At 43.3% G+C, this 20,831-nt stretch overlaps 1 protein-coding gene across 1 annotated transcript; it reads left to right on the top strand.

Annotated features, from left to right (window-relative positions):
• Positions 1–500: 500 nt before the first annotated feature.
• On the top strand, positions 501–20,826 carry tmem266 (transmembrane protein 266). Its single transcript, XM_029522454.1, has 10 exons — positions 501–552; positions 3,728–3,920; positions 13,696–13,850; positions 15,084–15,157; positions 16,032–16,088; positions 16,221–16,359; positions 17,059–17,174; positions 17,735–17,927; positions 19,015–19,077; positions 19,170–20,826. The coding sequence occupies exons 1-10, from the start codon at positions 501–503 to the stop codon at positions 19,805–19,807; spliced, it is 1,680 nt and encodes a 559-aa protein (XP_029378314.1). The 3' UTR covers positions 19,808–20,826.
• The last annotated feature ends 5 nt before the right edge of the window (positions 20,827–20,831 follow it).

The raw sequence follows: 20,831 nt of genomic DNA, 5'->3' as shown, positions 1-20,831 counted from the left end.
CCTCACAGTCGCATAATTCAGTGTCACACTGCTCTTAATTTCTTAGTATAATGATTACAGAGACTCACAAATAGACACAGCTGATTAATAGTTTCACGCTTTGGGAACTATTATCTGTCATTAATCATTTTTAAATATGAAGACAATGCATAATAAGTACTGTCAATGTGCCTCCTTTGGTGTGAGTGCCACACAACATTGAAGTGGTATTGACAGATGGAGGAACTCATTGTTGGAGCATTTATCATTTTTTTTTTATCTATTTACTTATTTATTTTTTAATATATTTTTTTTACATTAAACACTGGTGCCTTCTTTTGTACATAATGCCGCTGCTTCAATGACTCAAATGTCTCAGATGTAATTTTCTCTGCTCGCTTACAGACAATTAGGGTATTTTACTGTAGCTTCAAAACAGTAAAAGACTTTTTTCCTTATTAACAGTAAAGCGAAAACTCCCAAAGTGGGATTGGTGCTGCCTAAATGATCTGATCTTACAAATGTACCACTGTGTCAGGGTTGGTGCTGCTGGGAAATCCGGCCAAGAACCATGTAAGTGATTTGGCACATTGGTCCAACTTTCCTGATTATATCAAAACTATGTGTTATGTGAGCAGAGTAGCAGCCAAATGTCCGTATACAAACTCACTGGGAAAGACAGAGGATATGGTTTGGCGACAACTGGCCAGGAATACTGTGGCAGTGAGCACTAAGAATGACAATGATACTGATGCCCTCTGCAAATCACCAGTTCATGCTGAGGCAACACTTTAAACTCTGCTGAAGTGATAGAAACAGAGAATTTACTGTCCCAAAGGGATGATTTGAAATATGAAGTGTATTAATCTAATTCCCTTTAGTCTCATTCCTTATCACCTTGGCAAAATAGCTATACTGTTCTGCATTAATATTGCATAATTTTACAACACAATCATAACGTACAAATCTATATTTATATGAGAATTCACTCTTGTGTACACACAGTTTTATTTTTAAAGAACAGCCGTACAGCACTGCAGCACTGAGCTACAGGACATGTATTCTAAAAGGTTTACATGATATTTGATGTGAAGCCCACTCAGCCGTAGCTGCCTCTCAAATATAAAGACATAATTTGCCAATACAAGATAGTGCAACGTTGGGTGTCATCACAAACTTGTCTCAGACTAGAATGAGATGAATTTTATTTACAAAACATTCATGAGGCACTTTAACATGCCTGAATCGATTGAGTTATTCTTGGCCTGGTAACGTTATTATGTTAAAAGGACATATAGACTCTGCTATAGAGCAGTGGAAGTTAACATATTCCCCTCTAATGTATCTTATGGAAGCATTTGAACCTCCCTAATGCACATGGGCTTCAGTATTCAGAGTAAAACAATATAAATTAGTTTTACTTTCTGTTGAGTTCAGCAGTATTGGACTTAAGTGATATTTGAGTACCTTTCTTACAGATGGAACCAGAAAACTGAGGCTGGAATAGATTACAAGTGAGATTCATTTAAATTTGAGATCTATAGAACCAATGAGTCTTGCCAAGAAGATGTTCCTATTGAAAATGTCTAAGTGAGAAAAGATGGTCTCACATGTATTTCCAAGAAATGTCTTTCTGAAGCTCGTCTCCTTTTCGGTGGATGTTATTCGGTTTAAAAGACTGAAGGCACACACACACAGAATATAAACAATGAAATCGCATTGTCTTAGTTTAGTATTTCAGGTAAATTACTGTTGTGAGACCAGCAGACCTAAAGGGTTTATGCGATGATTTACAACTGTCAGGCCAAGCTTTTGGCAGCCTATTATGTTTTTATGTATCCATTGATCACCGCATGGTGATTTATAGTGATTTGGTGTAAAAATGCCAGGGGCATAACTGTGAATTGTTATTAAGGAGCCTATTCCTTGCAGTTATTATACACAAGAAGCAAATTGCCCTCCATTCAATACCTATTAGATTTGAAAATTGCGGTCTTGTTAGAGCACACGTTTATATTTACAGATTCTATAAATACGTTCCTCAAATCATATTGCATATTTGACCAATAAATAGTTTAATGAGCATTACCAGTAGAATACAAATTCAATACAAGAATGGATCTCATAGTGAGCCTGATTTCTTCCTTTGTATGGGTGAGAGGTTTTGCCCCCAGCCAAGCATGCGCTATGTTAACCTTTTTGATTCCTTGTGGCGTTTGCTAATATTGTATGTCTCTGAAAAGATCCCAGCCTTTAGCACGCTACTGGCTGTCCTTGCCTGCGTTGTTGAAGGGTGCAGTGTTCACATGGGAAGCCGCCGCTCCCTCCCCATGATGGCAACCAGCCACTCCACTGGGCGCTGCACATAATGGCTCCTGGCCTTCACTGTGATTGTCTGGAAATGTGATTTTGATGCACTAAACAGTTTGTGGCTGTCGTGACTGATTAGCGTCCTTGTTGCGGTTGATCAGAGTTGTCCACAGATAATACTGGTATGTGCAGGCATGTGTACTCGTAAGCATGTTAATATTTGGGCTGAACGACACATCTAACAGGACTTGCATGTACCAAAAGATCTCGTTTTTAAAAGGTTGAAGAGCAGAGTCTCTTATATAGTGAGATTACGAGAATAAAAGGGAATGTGTGTTGCCTAGTGCTATAATTCCACGACAAACTATATAGTAATATTCTTGGCCTCCTGTGAGAATAACAAAATTATGTTTCAAGGGAATCAATTAAACTGCAGTTAGTCAAGAAATAAGTTTGGAAAAAGAAAGACCTATTCATTTCCCTTATCTGGACTGTTTACATTAGCATTTAACAGCGAGGTGGGTCCACTCAGCGATCTTCTACTAACAATTTCTTCCCTCTTTGTTCCACGTCCAACACAGAGGCTGTAGAATTTACCAACCCACCGGCTTTTGTTCCCTGTATCTTGTAATCAATGCCTTCTTCCACTGTTAAGCACTGGGGTTATTGATGTCTCCACAGTGGCTGCACTGGGATGCTTGCCAAGGCATGTGAGCCTCCTCTTCCCAGCTTGACTTCTCTTTGTCCACTTTTGGCTGAGCTCAAAGGATCAACGCCTTCTCTAGATATTTAAATTTTAAGACCCCCTTGGCAGGAAAAATTACACTTTTGTAGGTTTCTTCCAAATGCCAGTAACCTGGCTAAAAAAAGAAAAATGACAGCAGATAAAGAAATAGAACTAAAAATAGATCATTCTGAGAGTATGTCATTGGTTTTTACACCATATTTATACCATAAGAACTCATACTTTCCCATTCCGCTTCATGGAACGCTAACTATTGTGAACTTTTTTTTATTCAAGTGCTATGAGCATACTTTGTTGCACTAACAGATATTTTTAAATTATCACTGCTAGAAAACAATTGTACACTCATCCCAAAGCAATTTCAAGTCTGATTTTCATTCTTTGTTAATGCGGACAGTGTACAGCGGAAACAAGGCATTTCACACCATGTTTGTATTTTCATTCATCAAAATCAAACATAGTCCCACTTGTTATCACAAAGGCTACCTTGGGCATTTTCCAACATTGGTTAATTCAAATAAGGAGCGCGCTTTCGTTCAACCTGGCACTGCAAATTCTATCAGCTTTGCTGTAGATTTAACACATGAAAAGATATTAAACCAACCATGAATAACAATCACAGCATACACACACTCTAATGTTCCTCTGGTTCTGGTGTGTGTGTGTGTGTGTGTGTGTGTGTTTTTGTGTCAGGGCCCCCCCCCCCTCAGGCTGGAGGCTCAGAGCTGGAGGTGATCTCCCAACAAGTGGAGGACGACAACCAATGTGTGGCCCCAGTCCAACTGGTCAGCTTCGCCTACAGAGACTTGCCTTTGGCCGCCCTGGACATATCCCTGGCTGGATCCCAGCTCATCTCCAACCCAGATGAAGAGGACAACAGAGATGGGTAGGTCCCATACAGGTCCAACAGCAAATATAATGTCTGCAGGTGATTCGGCTTTAGGAAGCATTTGTGTCTTGTATTGTACCATTCATGTGCCATCTTGGAGTGTTTAGTGGGAAGCAACTGGACTTCTTAACTTGTTTAAAGGCATTTTGCCTCTCATCCAAAAGGCTTCTTCAGTTTTAAGGGGCAGTGTGGGAAACCCAGATATTTCACCCAGAGTTGGTAGGGGCAATCACCAAAAAAACGAGGATGTGATTGAAGACACCCAGCCTGGGAGTTGAGTCTATGGCTATGTGAATGATTAAGGTCACACTCTCGGGTGAATCACCTGAGAGCGTTTGCCCCCCCCCCCCATGTGACCCCATGGTGAGGATTAAACTGCTGGGGGAGGGCTCCCAAGACAGCAATGTAGGTTGCAGACAAATGGTGTACACTCCGAGACTAAGATGACCTGGATGAGTGAGAACTTTCACGGACATACACGCACCATATTCTGGATTTAGTATTAAAACCACATGAGACTGAAGTGTTTACTTACTTACTGAAAGATATCAAAGAGCTGCCTACACTTTTAGGAAGTTGGAAACAAATTAGTTGTAACATTATCAATGAAATCTTTCTATAATTGTATACTAAAAAGGCAGAGATGCAATTATATATTGATTGATGTTAGCTGCTGCAGCTAAGAAGATACTGGAGATATGGTGTCTGGAACATTGTCTCTGCTTGTTGTGTGAAAGTGCTACATCCATAATTAAAGCAGAATCGCAATTACTACAATCTATAATCTACCCTGGCAGAGAAAAGCTCTGCCGTCACTCTCTCTATTGCTCGTTATTGCACATGGTAATTACACTTGGCATATTGAATCACCCCTCATTTTATATTAGAGTCCAGGAGTCGAGGATATTTGGCAATGAATTTATTAGTGTTACCATTTTAAATGGACAATGTCTTCACTGATGTGTTCATTTCAGCTCCATGACACAGCAATTTCTCGCTACCAGACAGGCTTCTGTTCATAATGTTGATTTCTGGCAGAAAACAAAGAGTGTAGTTAGCACCTTAGCTTTCCTGAAATGTCAGAGCCTTTCGGCGGGGCTGTTTCTTTCTGTGAGGCTTGCTTGTCCTGGGTTCGTGTTGTTTTCTTATCACCGTATCGCTGTGCTGCAGGCCCGGTATTCTCAGGACAGGACACACCCCTCCTAGAGCACCCCTGCAGCATGTGTCCATGGCTTTCCACTCAGGAAGCGTGACTCACAACCCTTTGGCTCGCTGTGATGCTGGCATCCATGCAGAGAAAGTCGACAAACAGCATAAGCTTAATTAGAGTATCCGGCATTTTGCCATCCAGGCCCTGGTGTGTCAGCTGACCGTGTCCGGCTGGACTTTTCCTGGTCTGGCCTGGTCCGGGCCGATGTCTCTGTGGGACAGAGGGCAGGGACAGATGGGTCCTGTCCCAAACACCCACTCGCTCATCCTATCTCGTATCTTTCTCGCTTTCTCTTGCGCGCACAAAGGACAAAAAGACGCACATAGGAATGTAACAGCAGAGGGCAGGATCTGGCAGCCCGGAAACATTATCATCACAGCGGGCGCGCTCATACGGCACCATATGACACCCTGGTCCCCTGGGATTTGGCACTGTGCAGTGGAAAAGTCATGCATTGCCAAGACACGGCCATGGCTGCATGGATCTGGTTTTTCATTTATCAATATAAATATTCTTCATTGTGAAATGAAGAGGTTCTTCTTTTTAATCAGTGAGAAACTTTCTTTAGAGTCCAGCCTGGAAACATTTAGTGTTTATAAAAAAAAAAAAAAAGCAACACTATCTGGCGTTCATGTGAGTACCACAGTGTGTTCGATGAGCTCTTTAGATTGGAATTTGTGATTTTCAGGTTTCAGACATTCCAACACATCTCTGTCATCACTCATTGTTTGGAAGTGCTCTTGGAAAAATCCCCAAAGCCACCTCATTGTCATGGGTTTTAGCTGCCTTTGTGTTACATCAGAGAAACAACACAAAGGTGAGATGTAGCATTTGCTGCACGACCTTAAATTAACAAAGACTGTTAAAGGCCTTAATCGCTGCTCATTGGCTGTGTAAACCATTTTTTCTATTGTTTCTTGCAAACTATGTTCATGGAGCATATTTCAGCATATTTCAGTTTTTTTTTCTTTCATTACCTAGCTACACGACTGGGCAATTTTTTTTCACAACCTACGATTACTTTGATTCCTCGGATGCTTTCATATCCTCGTCATGTTCTTTGGCTGTTGGGATGTAATTCCATCATGCAGTCGTTGGTCCATTTAAAAATACTCTGTTCAGTTTGAAACGTTTGTCTTGTTTTCTCCAGCGCTTTGGTCTAGATCTGGACGTGGTGTCAGGGAAAGTGTTATGGTCACTGGAATAGCTCCATGCTATTGGAGATGTGAAAAGAAAGGACTCATTACTTGTGAACTGAGCATAATGTTTCATGATGAAACCTTGGTTTTGTTTTGTTCCATATGGCTGTGGAGGGGAAAAAAAGAGCAGGAGAATACGAACCAGAGAAGCACATTTAGTCTTGCACAGCAGCTTCTCATGGCTCTTTAACAGGAGACGTGGGCGATTTATGTAGGAGGTGGATGTTCTTGCGGACTACAAGGGGCACACACAGTACTTGCAGATTCTATGCAGTGGTGAGTCGGATTGAATTATTAATAGATTTTGGCAGCGCCCTCTTCTCCATGGTGAAAAGTCCAAGATGAGGGTGGCGTAACATCACCACCACGCTTGGTCACATAATTATTGTTCTGTTTGCTTCACTTACTTAACTACTAAACAAAGAGGTTGCGCAGAGGTGTCAAGTTGGCTCACCTGGTGGCGTGAACAACCACAGGGGTCCTGGCTGCAGCAGCCTGGATTTGGGCCTGTGGCCAACCTGTGGCCCTTTCTGGCTTGTTGTTGGGCTTAGATAACACTGCAGGATTCATCATTAGGGATAGTTTTGGACTGTGTTGATTATTTTGGTATATTTCATCTCTGACCTTGATGACCTCAAAGCTCGGTGAAGCCCAGGGTCCCGGGGGGGTATACCCCTGTCTGTGGGCCCAGGCCACACATCCTGCACCGTCTTGTCCTCAATTATCATCCACTGCAGCGGCGGCATCTGCACCTTACAGGGCTGGGCTCAAAGGTGTGAGGCATGGCAGAAATGATAGATGGTTCATACAGGTCAACCTGCAGCTTTGGCTGGAGGAGAGAGAAGGCAGTGGGGATAAAGAGAACGATGGAGGGACGAATGGAGCAGCAACCCTCCTCTAAGCATTCATTCACAAAGCTGCAGCTTGCAGATCACAAGGAAACGGCTCAGTTTGATGAATGCCATATCTGCCCACACTGGACGGTAGTGACGGATCAGCCCTGTGCAGTATTGCACAGCGGCAGCCACAGTTGCTTGCTGATATTTGGGAAATGTTGGATTTTGTGTAATAAATATGGCCAGGCCAACATAGATTGATTACATCACTCAACATAGTGCTCAGACCTTCACACCAGTGCATTAGTACGGCATTATTGTCAGGAATCACATAATCAAACCAAGGTTGATAATGCTCAAGGTTTAAGTGAGATGGAATATTTAGAGCAAATCACAGACTGTACAATAGTACAATATAAATCTGAAGGGCCTTGCCAAACTCTAGTATGAATCTTGGCAGCGGCAATATTTCATGGGGCTTTGGAACCAGAGCCATACTATACCTGCACTGCTGATGGATGTCTGAAAAGGGAGAAGGATTTCTCCTTCTCCCCCCTTTGACTCTATTTCAAACACGCAGAGGAACAGTCCTCTCCATCAAATTGGCTCTCTTGGCTGGCACCATGTGCGACACAATAGATGACATTTGAGTGCAAGGTTTGAGGGTTTGTTAATATTCCCAGACATGCAAAGTGTGAGATTGCTTTTTACTCTGAGAGCGAGAGAGATCAAGTGTCCTGGTGAAAACCCATTTATCAGGGACAGCTTGTCTGCTGCTCTGCACATGGAGCCCCATCCATCTCCATTTTCTTAGTATCTGTGGCCCATTTCTCCAACAAAGACCAGCCCTGAATCTGCTCTGTTAGCATCTGCCATGCTTGGTGATGCTAGGATTGAGGAGATACCTGATCACCTTTAGAAATCAGCAGGAACGCTGGATCCATTTTCATCAATAGGACTTAAAAATGCTTTATTTGTTAACCAGATGCAATTATATAGCCAAAATTAAATTCACAGCACGTCGGATCAATTAGCTCCTTTCATTTTACTTCTTAATTTACTCCTGCTCCAAGTTTAACACAACTATGAGACTGAAGGGAATAATAGTAATGAGACTTGCAAACTCTAAAATGTGCCATTGATTATCAATGAGAACTTGAGCGTATTTATTGCTTAGCTGGTTTTCCTCTCTCAGGGCTTATTTTCCTGTTTTTGGCTGAGATAACAAATGGCCCAGCATTTGTTACACAGGAAAGGATTTAACCAGTTATGTCACAATTTTTCTTGCATCTCGTGTAGCTGAAGTGAATGCTCCGCCTGGTTTTTCTCGAGACAGGACACACATATCAGAATGAAAGATCCTTTTAAGTCTATAAAGTAAGTTGAGGAACAATTGTGACGTAGAGCTCGAACAGCCTGAATTGGTTGAAGTCCTCACACTTCTGTTATGTTGCCTGCAGGCACACAGTTGTTGTCCATTTTCCCCTGCCTGGGCCTGCTGAATTCAGGAGATTGGTGTGAATTGGCTGGAGTTTATACGGGAGGAACCACAGAGATTTGCAGTTATCAGTACAGAGAGGGGGAGAGACAGTAAAGTCAAGTCAAGTAGCATTATTTTAAAATGCAGTGCAACTCCTGTACATAAACCACATCTGGCATGACCCCTTACCAGCAAAGAAGACAAATTCAATTCACAAGTTTCCTACTGGTAGTCAGGGAGAGCCGAGCAAAAGGACATTATGTGTCACAATGATCATTAGAATTAAAATGACAAATATTTTGCCTTAAAATGTATAATCAAATACATTTCCTGTTGCAATGTTTCACAAACTACAGGTCAGGCCAAGGTAAATAAAAAGAGCAGACAAGATGATTTAAAGGAATGGGAACCAAAATGTTTATCAAACCAAGTTTACTGTCTCTGTAATAAACTGGCAGCTGTCCAGAGTGAACCTTGTCCTCGCCCAATGTCAGCTGGGATTGGCTCACCCACGACCCTGACCGATGAGCAGTAAGAAGGATGGGGAAGTTTATTTTCTCCATTATTTCTGTATGTTCAGTTCTGAAGACTTTCAACCAATGCCCTGAAAACAAATCAACAAAATTAATAAATGAGACATTCTCGCACCCTGGTTGAACTGCTGACAGCTCACATTTAGAGTACAGTGAACTCTTGTTTCCATTATTGATAATTATTTCAAGTTGCTTGTTTTGTCTGGCATAAAACAGAGATGGAACAAAAGCAGAAAATGCTCCCGGAAGAGAAGCTTGAATCAGCAGATGCTTAGTATTTCTATTTGAATTTCTTTTTTGAACTTCAGTTAGAAATGTATGTACATTTTGTGGAACAAGCTGAAAGTGTGGAGAAACAAAGCATTAATGCAACAGCACATTGTTTGAAAAAGTTTTTTTTTTTTTTTTTTGGATAATTCTTGTTCACAAAAGCAAACACTTCTTCTGTGCTTAAATAAACAAGTGGCTGTCAGACGCAGCGGCTTGAGCCTCCGCCCTGGAGAGAGTTGACTGGCTGCATTAATGTTTTTTACACTCAGAATGATTAATGGCTTTGGAAGCAAATGTAATTGTGAGGCAAATGCCACAGATCTGTACCCTAATGTGCCGGGCAATGTTGCTGTGTTGTAAATGTGCAATCAAGACATCAATCAAGAATTCAAATCAATTATTTAGAGGACTGGCACAGCACTGCAAGCCACGCAGCCACATTATTTTAAGATCTCCTTTACAAACATTTTGAAGGAGAGGTTGGTGTTTGCAGTTGTGTGCATACATGCGTGCGCGTCTGTGTGTGTGCGTGCACGTCTGTGCCTGTGTTACAATCAATACCTCAGACGAGTTGAGAGTCTTTCAGAGTCATTACTTCTAAATGAATGTTCCCCCTTTTAGCCCTTCCCCGCTCTCTCTCACTCAATTTCTTAACTCGCACACACACACCCAAACAGAGCACCACCTCTCTGATTTAATTTTCATTTTACTTGTGCCTGATGAGTTTACATTGTATTTTATCTTGTCACAATTACAGGTGACAGTGTGATAAAAGAGCTGCTGCTTGTGATCGGCTCCTCGCCTCAGTCACAGTCGCTCGGCTCCTTCTAAAGCCAGAGCTCTGTTGTTGTGTGAATGAGTCCAAGCAGAGTGACCAGACAGCTTCCTCCGTGCCAGTCACTCAGCCTGCGGTGTCTTTGTCCGCACTGTCCTATCTGGACATTGTGCTCCAAAGGGGCCTCTGCATGTACAACATGCCATCACTTCCATCTCAGGCTGCTATCGACCAGTCCCGTGATCTAATCCCTTCGCTCTGCGCTGCTGTCAGGCTCGCTTCGATCTGCCCTCAGTGTGTTACCACTGTGGCCGCTGGCCTCTAGATGTCTTTATGAACCTGTCCGCAGCACAGGCCACCTTGCAATTCTCCTTTCCCCCACAAACGCATCCCGGACACAGTGCGTTAGTGATGATTCGTGTTCTTGCACATGTGTGCATGAATCGACCCTTGGGGTGTTGTGTATTTGATCAGAACCAGCTGTGACCCTGAGAGTGTGTGAGGGGATTTTCATCCTTGGCTTGCTCCACCGCTGAAACAGCCTCACTTCCTCATAAATACTTCAAGTCCTCAGCGTTCAAGGTTTGAAGTGATTTCCCTAAAATTAAGTTTCTGAGCTTGGAGTAATCCATCACTGCCATTTGCTGTTCTTCCAGACAGGCTTTTTCTTTAAAGCTTTATTAAATTAATACCTTTTCTGCCTGGCTTACAGGAAAGGTCTGAATGAATTGTGATTCCACACAGTATGTTAAATCATAATTTTCGGTCCTGAAGTTAAGTGAGGTGTATCTTGGATTGTTTGCCACACATTCTGTCTTTTAACTAATGGCTCACAAACGTCGGGTGACTGTGTGTTCGGCGTATCGTTAGGTAACTATTTCTTTTCCTTGGCTCTCTTCCACTGGCAGATGGAGTTTGACATTGTTCCTTGGGAACAGATTGGTGCTGGGGAAAGTCTCTCTGGTATCTGCTAATGATACTATTACCCTCCACCACCTCTTTGTCACCCCAGGTGTTGAGCTCCTAATCTGTTGGCATTGGCTGGCACACAGGGTTGCTGCAGAGGGCTGAGTGCACCGGTTAGCCTCTGGGAGGACGTTGACACAGCATGGCAGCGCTCCAGCCTCTGTGCTGACCTTGGTGAGGGACGGCAAGGTTGAGTAGCTGTGCGACACCAGAGGTTCAGCCACTCCTGTGAAAGGACAACACTTAAATGGACCACCTCAGTGTTTATTACATTTTATGTTAATTTTTATTCCCGTTGGTGGCTGTAGATACCAGATTTATTGATATAGAAACACGGGGATATCACTTTAGTGCATCACAATTGGCCAGGAAATGCAAAACCATTAGACAACTCGTAATGAAGCCAACTCTTTTTGGAAGTAAAACCAGAAATAAGTGTGCCCAAACTGTTAATGCCCCTCCACATTGAGCAAGAACAGTAGCTCACAGTTGTACCAGAAAGTTAGTTAGATAGAAACTTCCTGCATGGACAGTAATCATTTTACCCTTCACCTTCATTGATCAGTCCCCAAATATCGAACATCCTCTCGTTCCATTTTCTCGAACAGGATGAACTGCTTTTCTTTGACTGTGAACTGACTGACTCTGGGTTTTGGACTGCTACTCAACATCTGAAGTTCATGATTTTCTGATCTTGTATAAAATAGGTTTTTCTGTCCGGATAAACTTAATCCTCCCTTATGTTACACCCTATTAGATTTAGTTTCAATATTGCCACATTCGTAAATCAGGGCAATTATTTTTCTCCAGTACAGTGCTATTGTTACCATAGTCAAGTCATAAAGAGCTAGAATCACTCTTTAACTCAATCAGGATCTTCCTCTGTTCTCTCTTTCTCATTCTTCCTTCTCCAGCCCCCCCCCCTCCTTTCTCTCTGGCTCTCTATCCAGTTCTCTTTGGATGAGTCCCAGTGCCTTTGAACTGGCTGCACCCCGCTTCCTCTCTCAGTGTTTGTCGCCTTCATTCTGAGCCAAAGCAAAAGGAGAGTAGAATAAATTGCATCCTCTCTTGTCCTCCAAGTGGGGGGGGGGGACAATGGACCGCAGCTATCTGCTGCTAAGGAACATATCGCCTTTCTCAGTGTTGCATACAAGAAGGGGCAGCACCCAGCACACACAGACACATACACACCTCCCTCTTTCTGCATCTGAGCAGTGCCTGTGTGCAATGCAAAGTTGTGACAGGAAGGGAAAGCCCCGTGTGCCTCCTGGAGATTTGTCATTACTTATTGACCGTAAATCCCCAGAAGTCCCAGTCAGTCACAGAGTCCGATTGGAGGAATTTGAAGTAGAGAGTAGAAATGGATTTAAGGCGGGACTGACACTCGCATCCTCAGGCTCAATGCACCCAGACAAGGAACAAGCTCACCGGGACGCCGGCACACTCAAAACTAATGGAAAATATATTGCTGTGTGGTGAGATAAGTATGAGCAGGAGCTGCTAAACCACAAACAGGGATGACAGCACGTAGAAGGCAGCAGTTCTGGGGGAGAGGAATTACAGGTGATCCCGATTTCTCTGTCATCACTTCGCTGTGATGTTCTCTCGACAATTAACCAGGCATGCAGATAAAAACAATGCCATGAAAAAAAAAAAAATGCAGAGAGTGGCATGTTCTTTCTAGTGCCAACAACCACCGAGACAGTCGCACATCCAAAGCTGCACAACAAACTACCAGCCAGGTTGTTGGCGTAAAAGTCATCCAGGGTGTCTTACAAAGCAGACAGCTGGGTCCTGTCACCCAATGAGGCAGCAGAGAGACGAATGAAAGACATTAAACAGACTTTTATGTTCCACCCGTGCAAAACGGGATAAAACAACAAGCACCTCCTGGATATTTCGGGCATTCAGTTTATTAAACTTACATACTGTACATACATAGCATATGAGAAGATGAGACAAAAATAAATGATTTGATTCTTGAATATGGATTACAGCAGATGTCATGTAATCTGGTTCCAATGAGACAATGAGAGCTCGCCATCTGATGAAAACGCAAAAGCAAATGGTTTTATGAGCAGGTGAGGAACAGAGTGGAAAAAAAAAAAAAAAAAAGACACCTTGATTTCAGGCGCAAAATTACCTCAAGCCAATTAATTATTTCACCACCAACAGAATCTGTGTATTTATACTTCGCATAAAAGTGTAAATAAATGTAAGCATGCGTGCTCTGTATGTGTGTGAGTTGCATGCAGAATAAAGCGTTCTGCTGAAAATCATTAAGGAGCTTGTTGACTGAAAACAGAGCCAAGTCAAGGTCGAATACTCCTCACGATTTGTGTATCCTGACGTTTCTTGTGTTTTATTGATTTGACCTCACAGGCGGCCTGTCAGATCTGCTCTCTGTTTCCACTATTACATTTTAAAGAAACACCACTACGAGACGCGCCATTTATCTTTGTACCCACAGCTCTTCTCTCTGTATCTCACCCCCTCCACTCAGGTCAAACTGGCTGAAGCCATGCTGTGGAAGGAGGGCCGCACTGTGGCAGGTTTGTCTGCTGTCAGTGGGCTTCAACTGTTTCCTGGTGGCCTGCGTCATCCTGGTGGTGCTGCTGCTGACGCTGGAGCTCCTCATAGATATCAAGCTGTTGCAGTGTGAGTACGAGCGACTATGTGACGCTTGCTGAGATTATCACTATGATTTTGTAGGCACAATGCAGGGGAAGTGGTTCGTTGCAGTCATTGTTAACAGTCCTGGCTGAAAATAGTGATCCTGTAGAAGGAGGAAAGTGGGCTGCTCAGCATAATTGTTTGCTAATTGTTCTACAAAGGCACAGGGCCAATGTATCGACTCAAATAAAGACTTCACACAAAGGAGACCTTAATTAGCACAAAACCTAAGCTGCAAGAGGATCACGTGCTTATTGAGGTTACAGCAGAGTAAATGACAAAAATATTACTCAGAGTAAAAGAAATAGTTGGGGACAAAGAAACCTAATATGTGCTGAGTGGGAACCATTTAGCATTTTTCTGAAAAGTAAAGTAAAAAGACAAAAATGTTGTTTCTATGTGAAAGAGGATAAATGAACGTGCAACAGGCTCATGAGGCTCATGTGCACATTACACGTATGCTGTGAAATGAATATGTTGCTGGTGATCTATTTTGGGAGCTGAAGCTCTGATTTAGGGAAAAAAAAAACCTCCCATTAGTATTTCACATTTAACAGTTGTGACCCATGTCACTCCAGTGTCACCTTCATCTGCACCATCTTGCTCAGTGGATCCATCTTCATTCATCATTAGCAGAAGGTCAGGGGTTGTGACCTGTCTGATGTCCAAAAGCTGATTGAAGACCGCAATTATTGCCTTGCCTGTTCGTCTGGAACTGACAGGCTGACAGACGAAGAGATGTGTAAGTGAGACAAATGCGTGAAGTGAGATTAGCAGTCAAAGAAATCAGGCAATACAGAGTTGAGCTGTTGAAGAGTGCGGGGTTGACTAGAAGAAGATCAATGGACTGATAGACAGATCACTGAACAGCGTAAACAAAGACAGAAGGGGGGAGAGGTGGAGCATGAAGACAGGCTGTCACTGAAAAGCCTTATGAACAGACAAACATACAGACACATGCAGATACAGGATGTTGTGAATTCATATTCAGGGCATGTTGTTGCCTCATAGCTCTGTCTATGTGAGTGTGAACTTTTATTCTTTTTCTTTTTCTTTTTTTTTTTAACCACTTTTGCCAATGTTCAGCAGCAGGTAACTTCTGCTACAAAAAAACATTACAATCCCACAAAACTGCAGCATCCATCTTCCATCGCATCGCGTCACATTAACTAGAACCAACAGAACAACGTGGCAGTGATTCTGTTTTCATCCCTACAGTTAATAATGCATTCCAGTTTGCCAGCATCATCCACTGGATCAGCCTGGCCATCCTCTCTGTGTTCTTCACCGAGGTGAGTCTCGACACAAACACCGTCTCAGTTACAGCTGATGCAGCGGCCTGTGGATGAATGCTACGTTGTGCAGTATGTGAGGCCAGTGAAGTCCGCTGACAGATTCTCATTATAATAGTATCGTCAATGAAACGCCCCGCGCCCTCCCTCCGTAACAGCGTGATTGGATTCTGATTAGTGGAGCTGAACCTGTGCACAGCTGCATTAATCATGCCCCTAACTGAAACAAAATGAAAAATCGCACAGCACACACCGGTGTGTCCATTTTGACAAACACTTAAATAACTGCCGTGGTGAATGCTGGCACTGGTGGTCCCTCTCCGGTTGGTCGATTTATCTACAGCACAGATACTTGAAATTGCAGATGGAGCGTTTCTGTGCCACTAGTTTTAAATAATTTCATGGCTCTAAGTGTGACGTATTGCGCCAGCTGCATTTGTCTTGGTTTTCTGCACTTGATGGTAACTTTTTTTTTTCCAGGCTGGAGTTTTCTTTAACAATACAAGCAAGCCCTGGGTGCAACATTGAAGCAGTGGAAACAGCAAACCAGGCTGGTTTATTGCTCCAATGCAACCTTGACTATCTGAAATGAGGATGGGGTTTAGGGGATAGCAGAGGAGGAGAGTGAGCTGTTTGCCCTCTGCAGCCGGTGCTGTGTCAGCAGAAGGAGCTAAATGTGGTGCCTCATTGTTTAGATGAATCCCGATCACACCAGCTTGGAACTTGTATGAATATATTGTCATTGATTAATTACCGGACGGATAAAAAGAAATCTGAATTGTGCTCCGTGTTCCAGTCCCTTGTTTCTTTTCCGTCTTACCCTGCCTGTAACCTGCTCTCTGTCTCCATCTCTGCTCCCCGCCGCCTCTCCCAGACGGTGTTCAGGATTGTGGTGTTGGGCATATGGGATTACATCGAAAACAAAGTAGAGGTAAGCTCCCGTGGGTGCCATTAGTCCTGACTTGGAGCCCCTTTCACTGCAGCGTCATTCCGTCAATGTCATACCTCAGTGTGGGCGCTGTGGAAGCTACAGACAGCAGTAGCTCTGTGTGTGTTTTATCAGGTGTTTGATGGAGCTGTCATCGTCCTCTCTCTGGCCCCCATGGTGGCCTCCACTGTGGCCAACGGCCCCAGCAGTCCCTGGGATGCTATTGGCCTCATCATCACACTGCGCATCTGGAGGGTGAAGAGGATCATTGATGGTGAGGCTGGGGGCCACTGTCCCCCGAGTCCTGTCCTCTACCTGACAATAGAGGACAGGACGCAGGAGACACACACACTGCATTGTGCTCTCTGCAGCGTTGGCTGCAGTCAGTCTTTGGGTCGTTTATTCAGTTTTGTTTTTTTTTTGTTTTTTTTTCAAAATTTTTTGTATTATTTTTCACCATGAATGATATCAGGGGCAGAATTTGTTGAAATGTAATAGTCCTGTGGTTCCAGTGCTTTCACAACAGCTGCCACCTGAAAATTATTGCATCATGTAGGTGCATTTCTTTTGTGGATAAGAATTTTATTTTGTTGCTCCCCCTGGTGGTTTCTGAATATCACCTCACCTCACCAGCTGCTCAAAAGATGACAGGTTCACATGTTAGAGCACAATCCAATACAACGCCACCACAGACTGTTGTATAAAAACTACCTTTTCTGACACAACCACAGAAACCTAACATGACTGACATTGTATGCAGGATCACTGAGGTTTGTCCTTGTGAACCTCGTGTTTATCATGTTGGCAGTAGATCCTGGTAAATGTGGAGAACATGCAGTTCTTTGTTTTGATACAGCTGTGGTTGATGATGTAGAAAACACGTTTTTAGAGTGGAAATGATTGATTGTAGTGTATAGTTAAAATTGAAAAAAGGTCTTGTGAGGGAAAACTGACAGTCATTTACTTTCTTTAGCCTATGTGCTCCAAGTGAAGGTGGAGATGGAGCTGGAGATTCAGCAGTACGAGAAGGCCAAGGCGGTGAGGGAGGAACAGCTTGACCGTCTCACTCAGATCTGCCAGGAGCAGGCAGTAAGTCCTCTTATCTGTCATACTTCCCACCTTCTTAGCCCTCACTTAATTGATTTTTCTAGATTACAACGACAGAGGGCAGCAAATCCCTACAAGAAAAAAAGAAAAGTCATAATCTGTACCCAAAAGACATGAGAGGCCTTCAAAATGTATCCCATATCATCACTAGATAAAACTTTTTGCACTTTTGCTCTTGTGGATATCAGATAGCAAGCACTGTCTGCTATCTCAAAGTGGTCTTCTCACATTTTCCCAATTTAATAATCTAGTGCAGTTTCAAGTGCAAACCCCGAGTACTCAGAAATGTCTACTGTAAGTCTGAGAGTCATGTTGCAGCTATTAGTGAGCGAGAGAGTTTGGCCAATATCTGCTCTGTGCTGTTTTAGTAAGGACAGCCACGGTGCAAGAAATACAGGCAGGTTTTAAAACCACTGGTATTAGATACAAATAAAATGTTTGGACTATCAGTGAGAGTATGCAGTTTTTAGTTGGTGTGTAATTACATTGAATGTCTTAGAGGAAGAGAAGAGTTTTCCTATTTTGTCCCTCTTTCCTTCAAGTTTGAAATCAGGCAGCTGAGGGCCCATCTGGCCCAGCAGGACTTGGACCTGGTGGCGGAGCGCGAAGCAGCCATGCAGATCCATCATATGTGGGGTAAACAAAACAGCACTTTCCAGGAGGTGGACGGACTGGCCCCTGGTGCCTCTGAACATCACGGTCCAGCTAAAGCCCGGGAGCCCGGGGGATCTGCAGGTAACCACCTGGAACACTGACTCTTCAGTATTACAGCCTATCAAAGACTTTTGGTCAGTGGGGGAAATACAGGCTGTGCTGTGCCATCAACATTCACACTGACTGTAAAGATGTCCATTGATACGCTACATATAAAAGTTGGCTCATGGCTGGAGGGTTGCAAGTTGAATTTCTTTACTCTGGTCGAGTAAGAAATCCTTGCTCATTCCGTGCAGCAACGTTGAACTGCCAGACACAATATAAAAAATGTTTAAAAAAAAAAAAAAAAAGGGTACGACATCACACTCCAGCACCAGTGTCCTCTTTTTAAAAACATTCATCTCACAATCCACATCAAAATTCTGGTGCCACCTCTAGATAGACTATAAATATTTCACTCAGTGACAGGTCATAACTTACAGGACTTACAGAAACAAAGCGCTGTCAGGGCCCAAAACAGGGAGGCTTTTCCTTTATCAAAGCTATAAATCACAGTGTGACCTGCAATGCATCTGGGCCACAGTGTTCCTAGTCAGACATCCTTTTAACTGAGCCTGCATCTCATACACTCATATGGTATTGATCATTTGGAGATGATACCTGTCACATTTTAGGCTGAGCCATGAGTGTCCTCTCTTGGGTCATTTACAGATTGAATATGTGACGCCCAGACACAAATTGGTTAAAGCCATTTAACAGTCCCACGAGATGTAGAATAGCACTTATAAGAAAAATATTCACACAAAGTGCAGCTAGCTTAGGTCATACAAAAATAATTTCATGATCAACCTACGAGTAGATCGAGGAAGGAAAAAAAAAAAAAGAAAAGAAGCCAAAGACAGAATACTTGATTGAGTAATTTATCAACATTTGCTCATTTCATAATCTTTCATGTAGCGATTTCCTTCTTTTTTAAAAAAAAAAATGGTCAGAAGAAATTGTGTTTAAAACACACTATGAGCATTTGTCTGTATTTTAAAAATGATTATAAATGCTCAAAATAGCCTATGGAACTTTTATGCAAGTAATTCAAAATTAATTAAATCCCTAACAGATTCACTTTAATGCTGTCTGTGATTCATTCTGTCAACATTTTTATCCTCCTCAGGTCATCATGGCCAAGATGACATGAACAACTACATCAGTCAGTACTACAGTGAGCCGAGCAGTGGTGAGCATCAACAACATCCCCCTTCACTCTTTTCTACTGCTCATGTTGCAGATGATTTGAAAGGCGTGTGCATGAATGTGTTGTTCCTGTAGACATGGGAATCCCAGACCCTGCACACATCATCACCACAGCAGCCATAGACGTGCACCTGCCCAACAACCCCAGCCAGCTTCCCTCCTCTTTGGTAAGTGCAGACGCAGTGCCATCCAGCCACCTGCAGCGCACCGGCAGCTCCGTCAGCGAAGCCTCCACAACCACAGTGTCCCGGCCCAGCTTCAGCGCCAGGCAGCACAGCATCAGCAGCCACACGCTGGGCTCCACCACGGACTGCAGCTCCACGGTCCGAGAGGCCTCCACCTCCACAGACTACAGCGACCAGCGCTGCTACCCTCCGCCCTACAGCAGCCCCCTGGCCCTGGGCACCCAGCCACGGGGCAGTCCCAGCGCTGTGGTCCAGGAGCTGCTGTCCTCTCTGTCTGAGGACTCCTGCCTCACACAGAAGGGCCTGGACCCTGTCAACCTTAAACCGCCCAGCCCTGCAGGTTCCACCAAAACCAGCCCAGAGCTGGAGCACAGGGTCAACATCTACAACAAGAGGAATCAGGAGAGCCGAGTCGGGCTCCACTCTAAACCGCTCATCCACCTCCAAGGTAACGAGCCTCTCCTGGAGGAGAAGTACAGGATGATGGAGCCCGTAGACGCCCCAGTCAACCGTCTGTCAGAAACATAAGACTCTCTTCAGCTCAACCGCTAAAATGAACGCTTTACTTGACTCCCATGTTGTTGGAAGTCACTGGCGCATGAACTGTATATGTTACCATCTTCGTAGTGTTGTAGCTGAGAAGATGAACTTGCCAGAGCAGCACAAATATAACACAGAGGACAAGAGACAGACTTGTTATCAGGCACCACTTTTCAGGAAATTACACTCACAAAAACATACGAAAAATTTTACCAAAAGAAACCAGCATCAGGGCTCAAGCCCAGAAATTTCACACAACTGGTCTGTGCAGAAAATCTGGCTTTTGTTATGTAAAGTTGTGGTTTGACTCCTTGGAAGTGAAACCAGTGGGGATGGTGCTGAGGCTTAGTTCCTCTGAAATACTTTATAGGAAATGTGGTTGCTGGACTGATTTGTTGGAGAGTTATAAACTGTCAGTGAGTTCCCCAAAGCTACAAGGCATGGATTTATCACAGCAGCAGGTGTGTCAGTCTAGTGTCAAACTAACCAAGAACAGTCCGCTTCGACGGACTGCTGCAGGGTACATCGGATCAGTCTCGACTTCTTTCTAATCTTTGTCTTTCTATATCAGCAATGTTAACATTTTTATCTAAATTCTTGAAGTTTAAAGAGTGTGGAAATGTTTTGACTGGTGGATGATGAGTTTTTATCCAGGGTCTGACCAAACCCAGTCAGTATTTACCAAGATTTTGAAAACCACAGCATGTCCCTCATGGACCAAAATAATGAATAATCTAACAGGATATGATAGAATTCATATAATTCAGGTCTTAAGTATTACCTTTTTATGAATTTAATGTTTGGAAGCTGTGTAAATATTTCAGGATGGGTTTGATCATCATATCACAGCCAAAAATAATGAGGGGCTTGCACTTGATTGAGATGTTGGGACAGACGATTATAGCATGAACCTTCAATACTGCAAACTAACCCTGTTTGTTGGTCTATCAATAGGCATTTTCTATCTCAGTTGTGGAAAGAGGGCATTACAAAATGAACCCAATAAAGGGAA

This window comes from Echeneis naucrates, chromosome 16 (genome assembly GCF_900963305.1).
Source record: "Echeneis naucrates chromosome 16, fEcheNa1.1, whole genome shotgun sequence".
Taxonomy (NCBI): domain Eukaryota; kingdom Metazoa; phylum Chordata; class Actinopteri; order Carangiformes; family Echeneidae; genus Echeneis; species Echeneis naucrates.
Note: the sequence above shows the minus strand (reverse complement) of the source record. Positions and strands in the feature narration are given on the sequence as shown.

Coding starts and splice junctions, on each gene's coding strand:
- tmem266 (XM_029522454.1), top strand. CDS start 501: ATGTACCACTGTGTCAGGGTTGGTGCTGCTGGGAAATCCGGCCAAGAA. Junction 553..3,727: donor GAAATCCGGCCAAGAACCAT/GTAAGTGATTTG, acceptor TTTTTGTGTCAG/GGCCCCCCCCCCCTCAGGCT. Junction 13,851..15,083: donor AGATATCAAGCTGTTGCAGT/GTGAGTACGAGC, acceptor TCATCCCTACAG/TTAATAATGCATTCCAGTTT.